Source organism: Chelonoidis abingdonii, chromosome 10 (assembly GCF_003597395.2).
Source record: "Chelonoidis abingdonii isolate Lonesome George chromosome 10, CheloAbing_2.0, whole genome shotgun sequence".
Classification (NCBI taxonomy): domain Eukaryota; kingdom Metazoa; phylum Chordata; order Testudines; family Testudinidae; genus Chelonoidis; species Chelonoidis abingdonii.
The window spans coordinates 21,155,705-21,171,170 of NC_133778.1; the positions used below are offsets into that span (position 1 = coordinate 21,155,705).

At 41.6% G+C, this 15,466-nt stretch overlaps 1 protein-coding gene across 4 annotated transcripts; it reads left to right on the plus strand.

The window, feature by feature from the left end:
- Positions 1-4,384: 4,384 nt before the first annotated feature.
- On the plus strand, positions 4,385-15,362 carry CLK1 (CDC like kinase 1). 4 transcript variants are annotated; one of them, XM_075070021.1, is made up of 13 exons: positions 4,389-4,538; positions 6,441-6,595; positions 6,833-7,061; positions 8,239-8,329; positions 8,734-8,800; positions 9,910-10,026; positions 11,630-11,796; positions 11,875-11,969; positions 12,060-12,189; positions 12,601-12,683; positions 13,737-13,816; positions 14,884-14,974; positions 15,062-15,362. In XM_075070021.1, the coding sequence occupies exons 2-13, from the start codon at positions 6,441-6,443 to the stop codon at positions 15,203-15,205; spliced, it is 1,449 nt and encodes a 482-aa protein (XP_074926122.1). In that variant the 5' UTR covers positions 4,389-4,538; the 3' UTR covers positions 15,206-15,362. The 4 variants fall into 4 exon arrangements, with proteins under 4 accessions (XP_074926123.1, XP_074926122.1, XP_032655366.1 ...); XM_032799475.2 differs by having other exon boundaries at positions 4,389-4,533; XM_075070023.1 differs by lacking the exon at positions 8,239-8,329 and having other exon boundaries at positions 4,393-4,533.
- Positions 15,363-15,466: the final 104 nt, after the last annotated feature.

A 15,466-nucleotide genomic window follows, 5' to 3' on the forward strand; every position in this document is an offset into this window, starting at 1 on the left:
ATATATCGCGTCTAATCTAGACAGGATATATCGATCCCTGAGCGCGCTTATATCGATTCCGGAACTCCACCAACCCCAACGGAGTTCCGGAATCAACATGGCGAGCCGCGGACATCGATCCCGTGCGGTGAAGACGGGTGAGTAAATCGATTTTAGATATTCGACTTCAGCTACGTTATTCACGTAGCTGAAATTGCGTATCTAAAATCGATTTTATCCCGTAGTGTAGACCAGCCCTAAGTGTCCTGATGCTCCATAAAAGTCAGTCTTACTGGTCTAGGGTAGGTATCACGATGAGCATTCTATGAAGTAGCAGTGTGCTGCATCTCCAATGACCCCTGCCTGTGGGACTAAGGTACTTTTTTCTTAATGTAACCTTATTATCCTAAAGTCATCAAAAAGAGAGGGAAAGAAATGATGACCAGTATAAGAAAAACAATAGATTGCTTGTCCCAAGAAGCCATATACAAACAAATTACTAAGGAGCTCATAATTGTAAAGGTCTAAACAGCTGTTTTTCATCTCTCTTCTGACTTACTGCTTTCCACCTCAGTGTCCTGTCATGGGCACTGAATACACTGCCCATGCAAATCCCCATCAAATACAGATGACCTGTTTGGATCATGCACTGTTCTACTTTCGAAGGGGAAGATGATGATTTTATGTGATTCTTTGAGTTTTATGTAAAATCTGCTCTGATGCTTCTTTCCATTGTGGAAATTAGTTTTAGGATTAATTAATGTTTGTGGAGTGCTTTGAATATGAAGAGAGTATTCACAAATGGTTAATTTGGGAAATTGGGATTCAAGAGATTTCTGAGTTCTATTCCCAACCCTGTGTCAGACTTGCTCGGTAACCTTAGGTAGATCACTCAATTCCCATGCATCTGTATCCCTCCCAGTAAAATGAGGATAATACAGGTTGCGTTGTAAAGCATTGAGACCTATAAATCAAATGCATTCCCTATGTATCAAAGTATTATTATTTTATCCCAAGAAGAGACAATACATTTGATGTGTGAGAAAGTATAAGAGGCTTAAAACCAGCCAATTTGCAGGTTGGAAAGGAGGTAGTGTGGTTAAACATATTTAGATACTCATGCTGCTTTAGAGCTGCTTTTCAGTGCTGAATCTCAATAGGAGTGCAGGCTGACAGGAGTTTCTAAAGGACATTTACTTTGATGTGGTCAGTCTCACATGTAAGGGGTTAGCAATAACAGTTAGAATTTAGACTGTTTCAAAACACCAGAAAAAGTAGGGGTGTAACTGACGTTAAATTATTTGTTTATATAGACGAATTGATTACAATCATTATCCCAAATGGAAATGGTGAAAGATTCAGCATTTCAGTCCTCTCATTTGACAGTACAGGAAAGCTGCTTACATATCATTATCTTTGAGGCATTCTATTTAAATATTCCAACACAGGGTGCGGCAGTGGAGTTGGTATAAATTCCTGCAATAAAACATAATGGACCAAATTCAGCCCTGATTCAATAGAGCTGCACCCACTTAAATTCAATACAGTTTACACCAAAGCTGAATTGGGCCCACTGTCAATTAACCAAGTCCATCTGCAAATTAATGCTTTCATGCTAATGGAAATAACAAATCTCTAGTTGCACTAGATAGTAAAGCTATATTTATCTACAGAAGAAAAACAGTTTCTTGGGTCAAACTTGTGAGATGGGGAGGCTGTACAGTGAAATTGTGTTGTGCCTGTCCTATGGTGGCTGCTTTCTCACTTCCTGGAGCTTCTGATTCTGCTTATTAGCTTATTGATGTTGCCATATATTCCTCATTCCTTTTCACAGCTCAAAGCCTGAGTTATATTTGCTCTGCATTGCTTGTATCTAGGGTTGCCAGGCATCCAGTTTTTGACTGGAACGCCCAGTCGAAAAGGGACCCTGGCGGCTCCCATCAGCCCCACCAACTGGTCTGTTAAAAGTCCAGTTGGTGGCGCAGCAGAGGCCCGGGGCTAAGAGATGCTCCCTACCTGCCCTGGCTCCGCGCTGCTCCTGGAAGCAGCTTCCAGGTCCCTGCAGCCCTTAGGCGCTGGGTTGGCCAGGGACTGGGAGGCTCCACACGCTGCACCCACCCTGAATACCAGCTCCGGAGCTCCCATTGATTGGGAACAGTGACCAATGGGAGCTGCGGGGGGTGGTGTCTGCAGGTGCGAAGACAGCGCATACCATGCAGAGCTGCCTGGCTGCCCATGTGCCTAGAGGCTGCAGGGACCTGGCAGCTGCTTCCTCGGAGCCGCGGTAAGCATCGCTGGGACCCTGCACCCAACCCCCTATCACACTCAGAGCCTCCCGCACTGCAAACCCCTCATCCCTCTTGCTCAGCCCAGAGTCCCCTCCTGTACCCCAACCCATCATCCCCAGTCCCACCCCCAGTGGAGACCTCACCGCCCCCCGCACCCTGCTGAAGCCCAGAGTCCTCTCTCACACCCCACACCCTCATCCCTGGCCTTACCCTGGAGCCCACACCCCCTCCCACACCTCAACTCCCTGCACCAGCCCACTGAAAGTGAGTGAGGGTGGGGAAGAGTGAGGGATAGGAGGAGGAGGATGGAGGGAGTGGTGGGTGTGTCCTTCTGAGAAGGGGCAGGGCTTGTGTGGAGCCTCAGAGATGGGGTAGGGCAGGGATGTTCAGTTTTAGGTGATTAGAAAGTTGGCAAATGGCAACCCTACTTGTATCTTCTACCTCTGTCCCTAGTAACCAATGGCAACAGCAGAAGCAGATGAAAGCAACTGATTGCATGTTTGCTTGCCACATTGCCAGCAGGACAGAAGGATGAAAATTTTCCTACGGTGCAAGACACTGTTGGTGTCACTAAGGATAATCCTAAGTAACTTAAAAGGTAAAAGGCAATAAGGATATACAGTCTCCCTGTTTAGGCCTCAGATGAGCAAAAGTTCTTCCATGTTTAAATTCTAATTGACCTAACAGGCCAATAAATAGAAAAGGCCAGGTGCAATGTCCCTTATCAGTTGCCATACAGTTCTAACTGGTCTAAAGTAGAAATAATGAGGCCTGTGCACCTTTAGCAGAAGGACAAGATAACTTGCAGAAGGAAAACTTACTAATGAGCTGCCGCGGCCAAGATTACTTAATGCACCTGCGCTTACGTAACTGCTACAGGGGGAGGAAGGAGGAGAGGGAGGGGGAAGACAAAGAAGTGTGTGAGAAAAGAATGCTGCAGCCGGACAGAAGAGGGAGGGGAAACGGGGGCTTGCTAGTCAGCGAGAAAAGTTCTCATGGATATAAAGGAACAGACTGCTTGTTTTAGGTGTGCTTGATTTGAGGCATCAGTCTCCTGGCACCGCTTTGAGATCTCAAATAAACCTTGCTTGCTTCTCTATCCTGGTGTGTTTATTGGCGCTGAAGCACTCCGGGCACGGACCACTGATGCTCGCCTTGGGCACATTTGGTTCTTGCAACACTATTAACATGAGTAGTGCAATGCATCATGGCTACCCAGAGCTACAGTAAAACTAAAAACATATAATGTTCAAATCCAGTATCACAAGCATTTCAAACCAAGACATGTGTCACATATTTATCCGCAAAAGGACATTGTTTGCAGTGTTGCTACAACAACACTGAATTGCTGCTATAGCTTTTCAAACGTTCGCGATGGTGATGTAGCCATGTGGTCCTAAGATATTAGAAAGACAAGGTGGGTGAGATATCTTTTATTGGACCAACTTCTGTTGGTGAGAGAGAGAAGCTTTTGAGCTACACAGAGCTCTTCTTCTGGGAGAGATTTTCAGAGTATGTCTACACTGCAATAAAAGGCCCCTAGCACCTAGTTACTTGGGGTTAGGAGGGTTGGTCCACTGACTAAAAGCAGCAGCGTAGATATTCGGGATTGGCCTGCAGCCAGGATCTGGGCCACCATTATTCCCTTCCCGCAGGAGTTCAGAGTAGCTGGAGTCCAGCCTGAGCACATATACTGCAATTTTATAGCCCCTCAACCCAAAATCAGCTGACCTGGCCAGCCACGGTTGTGTAGCCATGCCCAGGGTGACAACTAAATAGAAAATGGGACAGAGTGTTTCCCATAAGTACTTCACAGGTAAGTAGTTCATCCCCTGTTAACTGCTCCACAGGGGCGCTAAGGAGGGATTGAACCCCATTACCCCGTCCAGCCCGCTAGCCCCTGCCCCCTCTCTGGCGGTGTTCCTTGGAAGCACTGGCAGAGCCTGGCTCAGCCAGCCATAGAAACCGAGACCATCCCCCCGCACCACCAACACACCCTGACGTCACTAAGCGCACCGCGCAAATACGATCAGTCACGAGGACGCGCTTTTCTCCACGACTAGCGGCCGGGCGCGCGCACCCCTCTCCCTCCCTCAGAGCAGCCGCACGGGCTCGCGCAGGCGCACCCCTGTGTGACGCGGTTCCCTGCTCCAGAAGGTTCTAGCAGTCGGCGGCACCATTTTGTGTGTGTAGGGCGGACTCGGCGGCTCAGCAGAACCAGCAGACCCCCCCCCCCCCCGAGGTAGCAGCGGGACCAGCCGGAGCGGTGAGGTAAAGGGGAGTTGGGGGGCGCTGGCTCCCGCCCGTGTGTCTGTGGTGGGGGTGTCATTTCCTGCCCCAGTCTAGCGGGGGACGGGCACATATCACCGCCCCTGGCCCTGCTTGAAGCCCGGGGTATTGCCCCCGCCTCGGCACAGGTGGAAGTGTCGCTGTCATCTGCCCCCGCACGACTGGGAAAGGGGCGGCGGCGGGGTGGGGGGGGCTCGTTCCCTGTAGGGGGTGCGGGTATGACCCTGGGTCCGCCGCCTGGAGCCGCCCCAGACCGTGAAGGCTTCGCTGGGGTTGTGGCGGCCGTTAAATGCGTTAATCCAGGTAGGAGCCCTCTCCTCCCCCCCTCCGCCGCCATGTTGTGTCTGTCTGCGCCGAATGGCGAGAAAATGGCTGCGGCTAGTCCCGTGGGGAGAGGCGCCGGCCTCGCGGAGCCAGGGCATGTGCCTGCCTCGCCCTAAGGGGTTTAGATCGCGAGTGAGAGACCCGGCTTAAGCTCGTCCTCGTACTCCAGGATGGGGTTGTGTTGCCTCCTCAGCCAAGGAGGGACGTGGCGGGCGCTCGGGGAGGCAGCAGTTGCCCCTGGTATTCGGGGGGGGTGGAGGGGAGGAGCTGCAGGTCAGGGATGATGGACGTTAGTGACTCCGCAAACCTGGAAGAGGCCTAACACGTGTAGAGGTGACCACAGTGGCCGCTCGGCCTGCTCCTGCCTCGTTCGTGGGGAGCTACGGGGTCTCAGTAAGAAGGGCCGATGCTGAGCGCCCATGGGAAGGATTTGCTGAAGCTCCCTAGTCTAGAGTGAAGGGGAATGTTGTTTTCCTTCCTTTCACTCATCAGACTAGTACATTAGAGAGGCCTGAAAGTACAAGGGCAGCAGGATTGCTAGTGTTGCAGGCACTGCGAAATCTCTAAATGGGGATACAGGATGTCAGGTTCATATTTATTTTATTTGTGTGGCAGGAGTGTGTGTTAGGAACTTGAATTGGTTTATGGCTGAAGGGTGGCCTAGGAGAGAAGCTTTGAGTGATATTTTTCCATTTCCTACTCTTCTCCTCTTTGCAATAAATTAATCAGACTGAGTATATTTAAGCAGTTCACAGTGTATTTTGGTAGCGGCTTGACTGGTAGGTGTAATAGGAGGAAAGATTGTAATACTTTCTTCATGGATTGTATTTTTTAAATGTACAACCTACCCTAAATTCTGAAGTACTGAGGGACAGTCTTCACTTATTGCTATATTTGCTTTCCACAATCAGCTAGCTCTCTATACAACTTTTCCTGAGTGATGTACCAGAGTATTTGGCTTCTTATATCTAAACTAACTGTATTGTTAAATTTATTCACCTAAATTTGGGTTATTGCTAATTATGTACTAATGTGTATTATGACTGTTTTAAAACAAACTTTTTATTTGTGGATCATCTAGGCACTTTACCCAGATGGACAAACACTCATTTCTTAACCTGTGTATTATATCATTTTTTAAATAGTAACTTTAATAAAATTTTTAAATCTGTTAAAAAAAATACACAAAGTACGTTGCTAGCTTTTAAAAGCGTGTTGGCTGGATGTTGAGGTAAACGCTTTTCGCTCAAAAATTGATTTAATGGAGGGTGGAATTTGAAGAATGAGTGGTACCTGCTAGAGTAAGAATATTTGAGTTGATTGTTGGTCCCGTCTCTATAGATGTCGTGATTTTTTTTTTTTTTTGAGACCAAAAACACAGGGGGTGGAGCAAAAAGAATTCTACAAAACCATGAAGTTCACCAGGAAGACTGAACTATTTTAATCTTTTAATCTCTGTTAGCAGTTTAGATTAGTCTGCTATTTATATTACATTGTATTGGTAAATTGTAACTATATTTGGGATGTAATTTAAAGGGGGAATTGGCTTGTCTCTGACAGATGCGGCATTCCAAAGGAACGGAATATCCTGATTGGGATGAAAAGGAAAGTTGGGATCCCAGAAAGTGCAGCAGCCATAAGAGAAAGAAGAGATCACACAGCAGTGCACGGGATAACAAGCGCTGCAAATATTATCACTCCAAAGTTTCTGATAGGTAATACATTTTGAATTTTTAATAGTAGTAAACTGCTAAGCCTTTGTTTTAAGAACTGTTAAGTTTAAATTTCAGTAAGTGCATAAGCAGATCATCTGTAACTTGTTTTTTTTAGTATTTTCTTGATGCAGTATTTTGCAGATATTTAAAGAGCGAAGCCTTCCAGATAGAATTGTCTTGATGGTTCCACTTGAAAAAAATTGCTGTCAATTGAATTCATTTCTTTTTAATTTTTAGTCATCATTCGGAAGCCAGGTCCGTAAATGAAAGAGATCATCATGACCGGCGTTACATTGAAGAATATAGAAATGATTACAGTCAAGTGTATGAAAATGGGCACCATCACAGAGATCATGAAAATGGTTATCACAACCACAGTAGCAAGTCTTCAGGCCATAGTGGGAGGAGTAGTTATAAAAGAAAACACAAGACATATCACAGTGCCTCACATCATCATTCACAAATGGTATGAGTCATTTTTAAACTTCTGATTGTTTTATTTTAGGAAAATAACTTCTCATCTGAGCAGTAGCAGTCAAGTGTGCGAGTTCGGGATGGTCTTATTGTCAATACTCAAAATAGATTTTTTTTTTTCTCCCTTGGATGAGAAGTTTCCTATATCACACAGATATACTCGCTAAACCCTAGAGCGTATAATTGTTTATCAGATAGAATTCCACTGATGAATGAGTAATAACCACTGATTAATTACCTTTATTTAATAATTACCTAAAACATCAGTATTGCCCCTTATATATCTTAAAATGTAAGTCTTCATACGTCATGTAAGGTACATATTTCCATCTTGCTCAAAATCCAAAGCATTTATGTGCAAGCTATTTCTTAAATTTGCCTTTGTTAAACTTAACTTTAATATCTTTGAAATAACAAGGAGAGACTGTGCAGTCAGTCCCCCCCCCCTCCCCCACTGTTAATTAACACGATGTCTGATAAACAAGTGCAGTGTGTTTTTGAGTATCTGACATGCATGCTGTCTATCCACTGGCAGGGCATGCTGTCTGATCTCTTAATGTAGTTGTGCATAGCTTTAATTGACAGAACAGTTGAAGACAATATGGTTTATACTTTTATGATAACTCTTTAACTGAAGAAGCCTGGAGTAGATTTATCTTTTTGTGACTTTTTTTTTTATTCTGAAATATTACTCAAGAAGAATGTTTAATTCAGATGAATACTTTAAACTGAGATTTGTTTAACGTGGGTATTCTAATTTGGCCACAAGGCTATTTTATATAGACAAGTAAATATTAAATCCTGCTGTTTTACAGCATTAGACTTGCAAACAAGGACACTGCAATCCTAAAATAAATTTCAGTGCTTCAAGTGAACCATTTTTTTAAACGAAAAAACAATTGTGTTGTAATTTTTTGTTGCCTTGCCACTTTGAGTATCTTATCTGAAAATCTGTTCCTTGCCATGTTTTTCTCCTGTAACATAAACTATGTGCCCTGTGAATTTCTGGGGACTGAATTTGAAATTGCTCCTGCCAACCGTTTGTGGCCTGGCGTGTATCTGAATGCCTGAATATCTCCCCGCTGAATGAATTTCGTATTCTGCCCTGAATTCACTCGGGTATATTGATTGGCTGGACGATCTTGGTGCCGCCCACATGCCGTTTCCAGAAGAGTCACCGAAGGAAAAGATCCAGGAGTGTAGAGGATGATGAGGAGGGTCACCTGATCTGTCAGAGTGGAGACGTACTAAGTGCAAGATGTATAGAATATTTTTCAAAATTTATTAACTTTTCAGATAGAATAATTTCTTTTAGAATAAGATTTCAGGGGCTTTGGAAATCTTCTTTTCTTTCTTTCTTGATTTTTTTTATTATTTTTATTTTTTATTTTGATTTTGTGGGGGGATTGTTTTTCTTTTTCTCTAGAAATTAAACATTGATATTGATTTTCCAAAATAGTAAATGAAGTTAATGAAATTTGGAATGGCATAGCAATAACTGTTTTGAAGAGCTGTTGAATAAAATAAATATTCTAGCTTAGAGATGTTTAGTTACACTTTTATAGAGGCACAGCCTAGATTAATCTGCATTGATAGAATTTAGTTTTGTGAATAACTAATTAGAATATCACTACTTCTTTGATTGAAATTTTTTTCTCTTTTAGATGAAATTATTGCTACTCTGGGCGAAGGTGCTTTTGGAAAAGTTGTGGAGTGCATAGATCACAAGGCGTAAGTCATTTTTTCTTATAAGTGTAACTTTCTTGTCAATGCCGTCCTGGCCTAGTTTACAAAATAGATGCATGTTTGTAGTAAATATGTATTCAAATTTTATTTGACCCTTTAAATTTTGTTTTTCTCGGGTTAGTTATTTCTTGACTGTCTTTATACTAATTGCTTTTCTATTTATATATAATGGCACTGATACAGAGGAACTACAGTTCAACCTTCACCAGTTAGAGTATCAAATTATGCTACAGCTGTATGTGACTTCCATTTTGAGTCATTGAAAGTTACTCAGAGATGCGCATGAGCATCTCTCCTGTCTACAGAACAATAAATAGCATGATTTAAATAGTTTACTCTATTACACAGTTTTGCAAGGTTACTGTTTATGAAGGTGCAGTCCGATTTTAATATTTGGATTACCTGTATATAATAAGTACTTGATAAATCAAGAATACATACATTTGCATCCAATTAATGGGCTGCATAATTGACAGGCAATAGTACCTGTTTATATCTATCATTGTGGAATCCAGTTTACAGTCTTATTGGTTACGTAATTCATGTGCAAATATCTCACTCCAGCATGTAACTTTTTACTCACTTACGACATTGAAGAGAACTGTAAATCCAATGACTGACTATCCCAAGTTTTAAGATGACTGACAGACACCACATCTTAGTATATCAAACTTTCATCCAACACTAACATGGGACAAAGAGAGACACGTGTATATAGTCTGAACTTGCTATCATGTTGAACCCACATGACTTTATTTTAGTACATAACAAAGACTATAAAAATAAAGTAGTAGGATAAAATCAAAGTAACACAGATGCAACATAATTTATGATTGGGCATATTTAACACATTAGAATGCAAATAAGCAGTGGGGAAGAATTGATAAGTTTTTTGTGTCTGTATGAAACTTAACATTCTTTTAAAAATAGTGCTTTTCATCCTTAAAACTAAATTCATCTTCGTAGTGATCATTTGCTGGTTAACTGGGAGTTTTGCAGTTGAGTTCTTCTGTAAAGGAAACTTATGGGAGGGTGTTATGGTTATGCTATAGTTCTGCAGTTGTCTATAGCCATTCAAAAACTTTATTTTACAGGGAAGGTAGACATGTAGCAGTGAAAATAGTAAAAAATGTTGATAGATACTGTGAAGCAGCTCATTCAGAAATACAGGTATTGGAGCATTTGAATGCATCGGATCCCAAGAGCACATTGTAAGTATAGAATTAGAATGGAAGATATTTTGGTTTTAAGATTTCATCATTCCTTCGACTCCTTTCTAAAATTCCTGTGACTTTCTTTAAACCATAATTGTAATTTTAATATTACGTGCTAACATTGACACTGTACTGCCTAAATAATCCAATAACCTTATTCTGATAATTGCTTCCTATGTCTTCTAGGCTTATTATCTGCCCCAGTGTCCTATCTCATTTAATCTAGATTTTAAACCCTTTGGTGTACGGGACCGTGTTTTTACTTGCTATTTAATTATGTATACTTCTGGTCCTCAATTATTTCTATTTGTGTAAACTCTACTGACTAGTTTACAGTTGCTGGGTGAAATGCACCTGAGACCCCTTCTGATCCCCCTCCCTGGTCTGTAGCAAGCACTATCTTGCTCAGAGTGGAATCACGTGATTATCACAGACTCAGATCAGGTCTTTTGTAGCAGTCTCCTGTTATTAACCACGATTACCTCAGCAGGGGTGGGCAAACTATGGCCCGCCAGCCATTTTAATCCAGCCCTCTAACTCCTACTGGGGAGTGGAGTGTGGGGCTTTCCCTACTCCAGCTGGGGGCTGCTCTGTGTGGCTCCTGGAAGCAGCAGCATGGCCGCCTCCAACTCCATGTAGGGGCAGCCAGGGGGTCCACTCTGCATGCTGCCCCCACTCCAAGTGCTATTCCCCTCAGCTCCCATTGGCCTGGAACTGCGGCCAGTGGGAGCTGCAGGGGTGGCACCTGCGGATGGGGCAATGTCCAGTGTCACCTGGCCGCGCCTCTACGTAGGAGACAGAGAAGGGACATGTCGCTTCTTCTGGGAGCCGCCTGAGGTAAGTACTGCCCAGAGCCAACACCCTTGAGCCGCGCCCCCCCCCCCCGCCGGTGTCCCAAACCTCTGCCCCAGCCCTGATCCCACTCCTGCACCCCAACTCCAATTTTGTGACCATTCATGGCCTGCCATACAATTTTTATTCCAGATGTGGCTCTCGGGCCACAAAGTTTGCCCAGCCCTGGTTTAGACCTTGCAGTTCTTTTCTCACTTATTTGTAGCCCCCTGGGAGGCCCCAGACCACTGGTTGAGAACCACTGGGCTATGTCACTTTGAACTGGAGCTTGGAAGTGTGCAGTGGTTGCTGCATCCAGGAATGGCGCAGCAAGGCAGAATTTGCAAAGTGTTACACGTACACACATGCTGCAGCTGAAAACAATTGCACATAGCTGAAACATATGAGAAAAATGTGGTTTGTCCAGTGTAATTCTGAGAGAGTTCAAAGGGCAACTGACATGCCATAAAAAATTTGAAATACATTGTAAGAGCAGGCTTGCTTAAACATGTGGTTGTCCCTGATGTTAGCTGGGAATTTGCTTATCTGGAATAGTTGTGTTGCCTTCCCTTTAGTTCTAGCTCCCAGTTAAGCTATAACAATACGTTCATACAGGCAAATCTTACTACATACTGGGATTATAATTGCATACTTACTGTTCAGGTCAAATATAGCTATTTTATGAGCACAGTATCAGCATTCATAACACTTCCATATCTGCTGTATGTCTATTACAGTACATTTTACTGGATTGGTTTTTTGTTTACAGTCGCTGTGTACAGATGTTGGAATGGTTTGAACATCATGGTCATGTTTGCATTGTTTTTGAACTACTGGGACTTAGTACCTACGACTTTATTAAAGAGAACAGTTTTTTGCCTTTTCGGCTTGACCACATTAGGAAGATGGCATATCAGATTTGCAGATCTGTAAACTGTAAGTATGTTTAATATTTTTCAGTCGTTGAAATTACTATTCTTTAAATAGTTTGATAACTTTCATTTTCTCTTGCAGTTTTACACTTGAACAAATTGACTCATACAGACCTGAAGCCTGAAAATATTTTATTTGTGAAGTCTGACTATGTAGAAGAGTATAACCCCAAACTGGTAAATCTATAGTTTTCAAATTGTTTTCACTACAACGTATTTTTTCGGCTTATTCTGTTCATACATTTAATGGTGTATATTTCATTTTAGAAACGTGATGAACGCATGCTAAAAAATCCAGACATCAAAATTGTGGACTTTGGAAGTGCAACATATGATGATGAACATCACAGTACTCTGGTGTCTACAAGACATTACAGAGCTCCAGAAGTTATTTTAGGTCAGAAAACACTTTAATTTCAAATGAGCTTATTTAGAAATTTCTACTCATCTGCAGTGCTTATTAATTCTGAAGCACCCTTTTGTCACATCATTGCCCTAAGTAGTGATTCTGATATGCAGCATTTTTTGAGGTCAGTTTGCATTTTCAAACCAAGTTACTTTGCTTTTTCTAAAGCTGGTGGTGTTTACAGGATGGTAGTTAACATTTTGGCAAACTCATACTGGATTTCTATTTCGCAGGCAAGAAAACTCTGCTTTCTGTTGCCATCATAGTATGAAGAATTATCAGTTTAGTTTAATTTTATTAATCTGTCTACATCACTTGGGAGTAGGTTAACTGTTTAATGCACTTAAAATGAGTATTGCTCTTGGCTATGTATGAATCTTGCACATTTTTTATTTTTGACAGCCCTGGGATGGTCACAACCTTGTGATGTTTGGAGCATAGGTTGTATTCTCATAGAGTATTACCTTGGATTCACAGTATTTCCGGTAGGTAACTGAAAATTCTTTATATGGAGAGTGAGGGGGAGAGAATGGGGGAAATGATTTCCTGACCATCAGAATGTCTATAGAAAAGTATTTGTCCTTTTGTTTTGTAATGGGAACATGAAGAGAAAGTACAGCTGCACAAAAATGACACCTGTTCACTGTGAAGCTTCTCCCTGCCTATGTAGGCACATATAGAATACCACCAACATAGCTATTGATGATACAAAGCTGTAAATATTTTTGCTACTTTAAAAAAAATGCAAAAACTGAAAACAAGCTAGTCATTTAATGGATCAGAAAAGTTGTCTTCAGCAAATAGATTCAAGATCCTAAATCAGTAACTAAAATATATAGCTTTAAAGGGGCCACTAATTGTTTTACTCATTTTCAGTTTTCATTTCCAGTCCCAGAGTTTATGGTTCTCTTTCCCTAGCAATAGTTTAGGTACACTGCTTGGAGATGTCCAAGTCTCAGCAGGTATAAAGCTTTACTGAGGAACTGCATCTATTTCAACTGTAAGCTTTATTTTAACAACTTGTAGCAAGCTATGCAGAAGTTGTTTAAAATGAAATGCATTTAGAAATACATGGCCCAAAAAAAGCCAGTCTCCTGGATTTGCTTGTAGTGGGAACAAGCTGTTATGGGAGAGAAGGTAGCTTTTAATAATAAAAGCTTTAATACTTTAGCCTTGCTTAAAAAGTGTTTTAATATCAGAGCTAGGTAGGACTCTGAATGTTTGTAAGTTTAGATAAAAACATATAGCTGCCATTAAACATTATTTGACCAACTCTGTTAAAACAGCCCACCACCACTTCAAATTCTTGTACTGAAGGCTGATACTGGTATTTTTTAACTTAATCTGCCAATGTGAGGAAAGTGTTGCTTAGTTTAATGATAACATTTAGCTGTAAATGATTTGTGGAAGTAGATATCTACAAATAAGCTTCTGATCAGTGAAAACCCAGGTTTTTCTGCTGTTAACTTAATAGAAAAATCCTAGCATCTCTTAAACAGATTATGGGATGGTAATAAGTACACACTTTTACTCTTTAGACACACGATAGTAAAGAGCATTTGGCAATGATGGAGAGAATACTGGGACCTTTACCAATTCACATGATAGAGAAAACCAGGTAATTATACTCAACCTTTCTTCTCTCTGTAATGTTTGCTTTATAATGGTTTCAGACTTTGGTTTAAAATTAAGTAGATTTTTAATTTCATTTGGAGTTCCAGTTCCTGTATTGGTTAATTTAGATATCCAGAGTTACTGGTTAGTAAAGCAGAGAATAGCAATATTCAGCTTTAGTGGAACTGGGGAAAATTCTTACAAGTCTCTGAGGGGCATAGATACCTCAGGAAACTGTAATATTAGTTTGAGCTAATCCTGCCCCCCCCCCCCCCAAAAAACAAAAAAACAAACAAACCCCAGAACCAAACCTTATCACTGGCTGCAGTGAGTTCTGCTTCCAGAGTGCAGAAGTGATGGTCTGCAGAAAGGTTGCTTCTGCTGCACTACAGCTTTCTGCATGGTTGAAGCTGGGCCTAGGTGAAAGTTGGCAAATGATTAGTGACTTTCTGTACTAAAGGAATACAGGAATGGAACCCAAGGGCAGGTCTTTTCAGCCTGACATGGTCAGTTAATGAGGAAGAGGCATGGGGGTGCTTGAGCTAGGTACTGGTCCTTTATTTCTTTACTGACCGGACCAGTCAGATTTAGTTGAGAGTACAATATTAAACTTGCTCTTCTGGACCATAGTCCAGTTTTGCCTCACCTCAGACTGAAACAGGTTAAAGAATGTCAGTTACACATTGATACGTTGCAGAGGATAATTAATCTTGATGAAGCCAGTATTTTTAACAGGTTTGACTCAGCTCACTTGTCCATATCTTTCTGGAGTGCTGACTTTTGATATGTTAGGGTAGGATGAGATATTGATTGGCCTGGTGCCTCCATTGCTATCTAATAGAACTTTTGCTCTTTAAATCTTCATGTTCATTCAGAATGCAAAGTTTCAGAAGATAAGTACTAACACTAAGACTAACAGTATGGGATGGGAACTTACATGTGGCTTGTGATTAGTAATTACTTAACACACTTCTAGCCTTACAAAAGGATTAGTTGAATTTATAGTTCATGGTCATACTACTGTTCCAGAACATTGGTTTGTGATTGCTTCAAACAATTCTTAATCTACAGGAAGCGCAAGTATTTCCACCATAACCAATTGGACTGGGATGAACATAGTTCTGCAGGTAGATATGTTTCAAGACGCTGTAAACCACTCAAGGTAAGAGTTGATGGTTAAGAGTTGACTTCTTTCCACAAAGAGAAGAATTAAGTTTTTCAACTGACTTATCCTCCCCTTTCTTCTTAGGAGTTCATGCTTTGTCAAGATTTGGACCATGAGAATCTGTTTGACCTTATTCAAAAAATGTTAGAGTATGACCCAGCCAAAAGAATTACTCTTCAGGAGGCTTTGACCCATCCTTTTTTTTCTGCCTTAAAACGGGAAAAATAAAATCTGTACTGTAGTTCTCCAGAGAAGATTATAGACTGTGTCAGTCATCAAAACAAGCTTTATTTATTTTGTACAGTTAGCTTTGTAAATGTCACTTTGTATTATGACCATGTTTCTTATTTGAACACTTTATTGAAATAAACTTAAGCTTGCAGAAGTGGTTGTTGACTGCCTATGCTTTATCTAAAAGTACCGAGTTTGAACATAGTAATAAAACTGGTGGAAGTCTATTTGGTACAAAGCCAGTTTTACCAGAAAGTT